We start from the raw sequence: 9214 nt of genomic DNA, 5'->3' as shown, positions 1-9214 counted from the left end.
TGGTCCCTTCAGTTCTATCCGTTCAATTCCAACCGATGTAGGGCATCGTTACGATCACTCATGGCAATCCAAGGTCAATCCAGACTGGGTCCTAACTCTTACTCCAGTCGTAGACTCTCAGGAGTTTCAACCCCTGCTTTTCTCCAGTCGTGGACCCATAGGTGGTGAAATCCCACCATGGCGGTGAGTGTGTGGTGGTGTGTGTGCGTGTGTAAAATAAAAATAAAAAATTAAAAAAGGTCAATCCATACCATCCATTTTCATATTTCACTGATCAGATGAATATAACCATCCAATCAACATGTTTTACCTCCACTAACCCATATGAGCGATCTGGACATAATGAACTGTCCAGATCACTTGACTGGACTGTTCAAATATTTAGAGACAACTCATAACACTATCAACTATAAACTACCATGCATCAATTTTGAACTCATGAACTAATCAAGATTAATAAAATAAATCTACCAATCCATATCCAAACATCACATAAGACCTCGATCCAAAAAAAAAAAAAAAAAATTCAGAATTCTCTTTTAGGATGTGTTTGGCCGCACCAAATATCATGATATTTAGTGCAACCAAACACACCCTTAAGGATTCCTAAGCCAATACTCATACTTAGAAATCCCACTCTTGGGTACAGCTAACATCACCTTCACTGCATCCCTTTGCTTGTAAACTGGCAAAAACAAGCAATATATATCACAACAGATGGGCCCCACATGCAAAGGCTTCCCCAGCCCAAAATCCACTCTCTCCAATCCCAACCTTGACCACTGTGACAAGATCAACACACCCACTAAGTCAGGACTCGCTCTTGACTCACTCACCATCTCAACCACCGATCTCACATACTCATCCCCAACCCGTTCCTTCGCACTCCTCACCAGCCCAGCAGCCCACCCCAACCCGTTCTCGTCGAGTTCTTTTACAGTCGCTTGTGCGCAACCCAGCACAAATCCATTCCCATAATACCCTTCCGGGAGTCCTGGCTCCACCCTTCTTCGGATATCGATGCTGAAAAGCAACCGCACCGTCTGCCTCTCTGGCAGTTCCATCGCTCTCACCCAACACCTCCAAACATGTGCAGATAACACTTCGAATGACGTGTATGGGAAATCACTGACTCGACTCGGGATTCCTACTGAGTCGACCCACTCGTCTTCACTTGCTGAAGCGAGTTTTTTAAGCTCAACCAGGTGTCGACGATCGAAGCAAATAGCAGTCGGGACGAGTGGTTCTTTTGTGAGACGAGTTGAGAAACGGCACTGATCTTGAACTCGTTCAAACTCGGGGTGAGGAATCAAGTTATGTGGGGCCTGCATAGGTTCGAGAAGATGTCGGTCCCAGACAGGTTCTGGTTGTAGTTCATCGAGTCCACGCTGTCCAGTTGCCAACTCAGCCCACGAATTAAGGAACTCACCACTCCCAATTCCATCACAAATACAATGACTGATTCCCACAGCAAGAGCCGCAGCTCCATCAGCAAGCCATGTCAGCTGTACAATGAGAGCTGGACCAGCTAAAACATCCTCCACGTGTATGGCCAGCAATTTCCTCCACTGATTTCGACGACGTGGGGCTCGCTCAAACTCGCAAACAGATGCATTCGACTCCGCTTCAATGAAAACAGCACCTTGGGCATGACACACTACCTCAAGACCCAATCCATCAGACCGTTGTCTCACCCGACCCGAGAACGGGTAGTACGGAACCAACGCTCGTGCGAGTCCTGCCTTCATCTGCTCCACAACCGTTCCACGATCTTGGTTAGGATGAGGAGGATAAATGAATAAATACTCAATGGTGAATCTGAGAAAGAGCTGAGAATCCAAAGAAGATAATTTGAGAATGTGTTTCGGAGTCGGGCTTTCTGGAGTTACAAGCATTACTTCTTTGACATCAACTACAAAACCCGCCATATTAAAACCTCTCTCTCTCTCTCTCTATTCTATTTGTGAGTTGTGAGTTGTGAGTTGCAATGGCATAGCTTTGTATTGCATTTTTTTGGTGGTTAATATCTCATTGTCGTCATCATCTCTGTCAATGCCATCATCTTTATTTCTTTTCTTTCTTATGTTACGCAAGATTTGTATGAGATTCTCCTGCGTATCGCTTTATGGAGGGGGTAGTGCCTTGGCTAGCTTTCTGTCGTTGCGGCGGAATGTCTCCCTCGTTTGTTTGATTGGTCATTTGAAATGATGGGTGATGGAAACAGAACTTGTCCGGCCTTTTATCGATTTGACCTAGGGGTGGATTTGGTTTCTTAGACGGTAGAAGAGGGTTTAAAAACTTGCATTATCAAGTTAAAGTTTTAAAGAATATTTTGAAATCGGTACGTATCTGTTGATGTGTACTATGAATAATAGGGTTGTATTGTCGGCATCGAATTGAAATAACGTCATACGAGGTTTGATATCACTTTGTATTATTGGAGAACAATACAATATACGAAACCAATTTTAGATCATGTGATAATTAAATAATAAAATGGTGAACAATTCGGACGGGGATTGCGTACTACCCCTGCCATCTTTAGCCATGAATAGGAAATTTTGTATGTGGGCCAACCGTGATGTATCTGTTTAGCTAGGCTGTACGTCTCTTCTCACGGATCATTTAAAGGTATTTGAATGAAAATAAGGTAAATTCAATGGTCAAGTATACCACACCACATGTTACTCTTGCATTCAATGCAACTTATATTTAATGCTGTGTGCATTTAATACAATCCAAGCTTAAGGGGCATTTGACACGGGTTAATTCTGTTCAGCATTTGGAGAGTATGGGAAAAGCTAGAATTAGGTGGGATGGAATTGCATTTGGTCTTATGTAGGATTCACGTGGATTTTGAAATCCACTACACTTGTGGGCCTCACATTGATGCATGTGTTTATTCATGCCATCTATCTATATACACCGTTTACACATGACATTTTGGTTATATATCTGTACAAGTGAATGACATTCGTTGATTACAATTCAATGATCCACCAAACATGATTTTGCTTAATCCGGATGCTTTCTTGTAGCAAAATTTTTATCCCAAACATTGAATTGGATGGCTACAATACTATGGTATTTCTAGATATGCAATTATTGTGCAATAATGATGTTAATACCATCTAATACAATTCAATACCATTCAACTCCACGGACCAAACACGCCCTTATTATTTGGTGTGGTCCACTTGATTGTTGGATCTGACTCATTTTGATACGGATACCTTAAAATGATTTGGGAGAGCACGGACGATGTGAATAAATAGATGCATCATGGTGGGCCCGCCCACAAAACTGTCAATTTGTGCCTAAAGACAGGCAAGGGTAGGATACTCCCCATCTAAACAATACAATACACCTAAAATGATAAATAATAAAAAGGTGAGAAAACAAATCAAGAAGGGAGTCATTTTCCATCAAGCTTTCTAATCTTTAATAATTTTTAAATACAATACACCTAAAATGATAAATAATAAAAAGGTGAGAAAACAAATCAAGAGGGGAGTCATTTTCCATCAAACTTTCTAATCTTTAATAATTTTAAAATATATATTTCGTAAGTTTTTTATGGAAAATTTAGTGATGATTGTTTTTCTTTTTCTTTTTTATTTCATAAAAGTACCTTACATTGCATCATATGACACTATTAAGTAGGTTGCTACATTTAAATGGTGATCGTTATTTTGTCAAGACTTTCCTATCATGAATAGGGGTGTACATCGAGCTGAACTGAATCAAGTTGGCCTCAGCTCGACTCAGCTCAGCCACTGGTTGACCTCAGCTCGAACTCGGCTTGGCTCGATCCTTGAGCTTGACTGGTCAGCTCAACTCCGTTCAGTTAGTAGCTCAGGCCGGGTTCGACCCAAGATCGAGCCGAGTTCGCCATTGAGGCATTTCCACAAACACCTGAACTACACCTTCAAAATCCCTCTGTATGTGAAACAAAAGCAATGGTTTTACAGGTATTTTATCAAATACCTTCTAAGTAACATAAAAATCAAGAAAAAAAAAAGGGTATTTATTTCATGTACATACCTTCCTTGCCACCAACCACACTTCGTTGAGTCATTTTATCAAACACTTGGTGAGCAATGTTAATGGCAAAGTAACTGAGTCACCGAACTGGTTCGATCCGAGTTCAATTTGAGCTGGATTCGATCTGAGAGTCGAGCTAAGGCCTGCTCAAACTCGGTTCGAACTCATTTTCGAGCTCAAAAAATCATCTTGACTCGGCTTGAACTCAGCTTTGAACCAAGTTGAATCGAGCTTTTTCGAGTCAAGTCGAGCGAGCTAACCGAGCTAGCTCGGTTTGTGTACACCCCTAATCATAAAATACAATAAAGAAAGACTTCCATTGTAACGGATTACAACATTTTCTAACTACAGTACTATATATTATTGGCACTTCATTAGTGGGAACAGATCATAAAGATGGATCAGTGTTTTCTTTTTTTTTTTCTTTTTTCTTTTTTCTTTTTTATTTAATGGTTGATGAATCTCCAAATTCCACCATTTTATTATTCGTGAAACGAGGTCACGCAAATCCATATCGCAATGAAAACCTCACCTACTCTAGAGATGATTGAACAAGCAAGCATGTTTAGCGGCTCTTTGGAATATGAAATGTTGGGAACGGCACCAAATGGATGACCGATCATTGGATTCTCTAGTCATGCAGCCCGGCTCTCCATAAAATCACTTAGGGTTTCGTGTGGTGTGATAAGAATTTTATCACAGTAGTTTTAGGCATAGGTATGAATTACGGCAATACATGTTCCAGTTCATACAATACATTCCAATACAATCAATCTTTTATGTAATTAAATTTCATTAAGGAATTGTTCGGTTAGCTGTAACGGCATATAAATAGTGGTAAACAAGTAATTATGATAACTGCTTCATGTTTGGTTAGCTCTAAAACGCACCGCAAAATCGAGCAAAACTTATCTTTGTAATGGATGAGCCCAACGTGATTTATATGCTATATCTACATGGTCCATTCATTTTTCGTATCACTTTAAGGCATGAGTCAAAAGATGAGGTAGAACCAAATGTCAGGTTGACTGAACTATGGAAAACGATGAGGATTGAACGCCTGCCATTGAAAACGTACTGGGGCTAGAGAAGTTTTGAATCAACCTCATTTTTTGGCTCATACCCTCAAATGATTTGACAAAATGAATGGCCAGTGTCGATGTAACACATACATCATGGTGGGGCCCACAGAGTTTACGTGATGCTCTTTTCACAAAGTCGTACTTGGCAACATCTCTACTTCAAGTAACATCTCTACTTCAAGTAAATACCAAGTAAGCCATTTTTACTTATTTGCCATGCTTTACAAGCATTTACAACTATCCAATTAGGCCCTACAATTATGGGGTGAAAAAAATGTGTGAAGAATATATTTGATACGGTGTTTGTATTGGAATATTTCCATGAAATATTTTTCCAAGTGTTGGAATCCATGAAATATTTTTTAAAGTGATCCTGTTAGAGTATATCAACGACCTAGAAATGATATATTCTTGTAGACTGCTATATTGATGCATTAGATCGATGGTTGAGCATAGGGATGGTGAAATAGATGAGCGGCAAGATAGGAAAAAATACAATTAAAAATGAATACATCATAAGGAAGATAGGATTACCAACCGATAATTAAATGACGGAAAATAGACTTAGATGGTTTGATCATGTAAACTGGGGTTGTTTGGCACTATGGATTTAGGGGGATTTGAGAGGATTTCAAATCCCCAGCTGGTTGTTTGGCACCATAAAGTAATTGGGAGTTTCAAATGCAGGGGGTTTCAAATCCCCTGAAAGAAGGGGTTTCGATTCCATGGTGAGAGCTTGGATTACATATGAAATCCTTCCTAGAGTTACATGTATAACATGTATGCCACTGGACTATTAGTCTATTAGGCATATGACCCACTAATGATGTCCCAAACCAATTAGAGTATTAGTCGCATCACTATAATTACTTAAATATGATGATTAGCTTCATCTAAACATTGTCCATGTAAATCAATGGTTAAAAATCGTTGATTAGTCACTTGAACAAGATTTTGTGCTTGTGGCTCACCCGAGACTTGTAATTTCATCAATTTGGGGCAAAGCATATATTTCAGCGGGCTTATTGCAACCATTGCGTTAAACATTACATACGTACACTAATTAGAGATATTAAAGTTGATTTAGTAATTAAATTCAAGCCCTAGTAAATATACCATGCACCACTACTTTTGGATTAAAGTTGATTTCCAATCCAGGCCACCAAACACAGTAAGAAGATTTCAAATTTAGGGGATTCCGATTCTAGGGGGTTCCAAATCCATGCTCCCAAACAGGCCCTAAGAACTATTAGGTTAGAAGCAATGAGTTGATTTTAGTTTTTTTTTTTTTAGGTAAAAAAAAAAATAAACCAAACAAACAAACAAACTTTACAAGGTTAAGGGAAGCCCAAAAGGCAGTGGGTGGAGATAATGAGAAATTGATGACCTTTGTTATAAATAATAATATGGTCTTTGATAGAGTGGCATTGCGGAATATGATTCACTTAGGCAACCCCAATTAGTTAGAATAAGGCTTAGACGATAATGATAAGTATAATGGCACATGCATTTATATGTTGTACATGTGTGGGACATCAACTCATTGAACATCTAGAGTCCGAGACCGGCCACATTGAGGTTTACTTCAAAATCAGATGAAGTGAACCAGGCAAATGCTGATTAATGGACATTTGTTTGTCGCAGGTAAACCATTGGCTATTTTTCATTTCAATCATGGGTTACATGTCTACCCATCATCTAGCTAGAAAATCAAATCCATGTGACTTTTAGCTCTCGAGCTTTATTAGTTAGGACCTACAATTAGGATAGTGTAGTGAGTTACCAAGGGCTTATTTGGGAGCTTGTATTTGAATTCATTGGATTCCAAATCACAAATTAAGGTGATTATGAATCTTTAGTTGTGTTGGTAGATTGTGATTAGAATGCACTGGAATCCTAAAAAATAGATATGCATTGAAAATTTATAGTATACATATCAAAATTTGAATTTGATCACTAAAACAACTTTAGTGTCCCTAATTAGTAACCAGTGTACATATGTTATATTTGATAGAACAATTATAATAAACACATTGAAATGTATATTTTGTCCAAACATAACGAAATTTCACGCCTTGGGTAGGCCACAAGTATAGGGTCACGGATGAGTGACTTGCAAAATCCTGCTTAGACTACTAGATTAAATGGTATGGAATTGCATTAGATGGAATTAATACCATTATTGTACAATGATTGCATGTTGGAATTAACATGGTATTTTGACACTCTAGATCCATGGTTGGGATTAAAATTCTTCCTTTGTAAAATACACTATATTAACTGGAGCCTACATTTGGTGGACTATGGAATTGTAATCAAAGGGACAAGATTTCACAATTAATTCTATACACATGTAACTTGAATGTCACATGTAAAAGGCACAAACGGATGAACATTGTTAATAAAACACATGCATCAACAAGGGGTCATAGATATTGTAGATTGCGAAATCTATAAAAATTCCTGTAATATTTACTATTGGCTCTAGATGATATGATACTAAGATTAATTCAATCATTTTCATCATTTCCAAGCACTAGATGAAATTTACATGGGACCAAATGTAATTCCATAACACTTAATTCCACATGATACCACGCACCAAACAAGCTCTAATATTTTTTAACTGTCAATTTACATGTCCAATGTTTGGATTGTTCGAATCATTTTATTAATGTAATTTTATTTATGTAGTTGATAATTTGATTGTTTTAAGGTATCATCAATATGCCATGTATACAATAGATTAGTAGCCTAGTGATACACTCATTGCAAACGTCTATCATGCCTTTTAAAATATAACTAAAAGATGCATGTGTTTTTAAATTAAGTACAAGGGATTCAAAATACAGTAAAATTGTGTATTCTAAATACCTCTCAATTCTTGCTACCAAATGACTTTTGAATTTGAAACGCACTCAAATCCATATTGCCAAGCGAGACCAATATCCTGCTCCCGACTTGTATAATTTCTAGTCGGAATCATCACACACTAAAAAAATCTTTAAAAAAAGAAAAAGTCCAAATCTATGGATCTATGATGGTTTTCAGTGAGATACCTACTCATATGAATGCTCCACACTTCTTGACCTACCTAGGCTAGTGGTATATTTTTTTAAGTAGATACCTAACAAATCCTCCAATACTAGGAAGGAAAGACATATCTTATTAAAGAGTCCCACTGAGGCTACTCACATAAATAAGAACAGAATGCTACTTGCATGCACATGTGCCAGAGCGGTGAACATGTATGATATCAGGACCGTTTGTCGAGTGGTCCCTGTTCCAAAATTCGATCCATTCATTAGGTTAAACACGCAGTACCAACAGTCCACATTTACTATGCGAGTATGGCCTCCCTAACGATCCGGTCCACACAACGATCGCACCAGGGCAAATAGGCATCGAGGCCAAGCTAATGAATGGCCAAGATCTTTCATCCGTCCCATGTCACATGTGGGCCTCCAAGTAGCCATATAATTCCTACTCGCGCGAGTATTATTAGTGTATATCTTGAGATTGCACACCAACCGATGAAAAGTGTCCACCTCTCTTGATATGGGGCTGATTCTCTCCACATGAACCAGTTGGGTGTTTCTATCTTTTAATAAAAGCTGATGTCGTTTCAAGCAAAAGCAGCAAAGATGGGTTGGAGGAGATAGAATATCAGCCTTGCTAAAAAGAGAAGCTTTTAGGATAATGAAATAAGATGCTACCATCATTGCACCGTTGAGTTCTTCAAACGCATGTGCCTGTGCCCACCAGTTTTTTGATACTCTGGTCGGGTTCGATGCTTGATACGCAGGCGCTCAGAAATTAATTATACACGTTTCAACTGACTAAATTGTCTAACTCACTGTTCCTAATTTATAATCCTAAAATTAGATTGGTTGAAAAATGACGTCTCTTATTTATGGTCATTTGTTGGTTGTGATGGGCGCATTTGGATATGTTTCATTTTTTACCGTCCAATGACTGCCTACAAATCTAATGGTCAGCTCATAAAATAAGCTCAATTTTTTGGTTCGTGATAAATCTAAGGTGGAATATATAGTTTGAACGGTTTAATTTGAATTTCTCATATACAA

At 38.3% G+C, this 9214-nt stretch overlaps 1 protein-coding gene across 1 annotated transcript; it reads right to left on the bottom strand.

The window, feature by feature from the left end:
• Nucleotides 1-453: 453 nt before the first annotated feature.
• Nucleotides 454-1948, bottom strand: LOC131253387 (alcohol acyltransferase 9). Its single transcript, XM_058254346.1, has one exon. The coding sequence runs from the start codon at nt 1926-1928 to the stop codon at nt 597-599; it is 1332 nt and encodes a 443-aa protein (XP_058110329.1). The 5' UTR covers nt 1929-1948; the 3' UTR covers nt 454-596.
• Nucleotides 1949-9214: the final 7266 nt, after the last annotated feature.

This window comes from Magnolia sinica, chromosome 8 (genome assembly GCF_029962835.1).
Source record: "Magnolia sinica isolate HGM2019 chromosome 8, MsV1, whole genome shotgun sequence".
NCBI classification, from domain to species: Eukaryota; Viridiplantae; Streptophyta; class Magnoliopsida; order Magnoliales; family Magnoliaceae; genus Magnolia; species Magnolia sinica.
The sequence above is the reverse complement of the archived record's forward strand: the minus strand, read 5'-3'. Positions and strand labels throughout refer to the sequence as shown.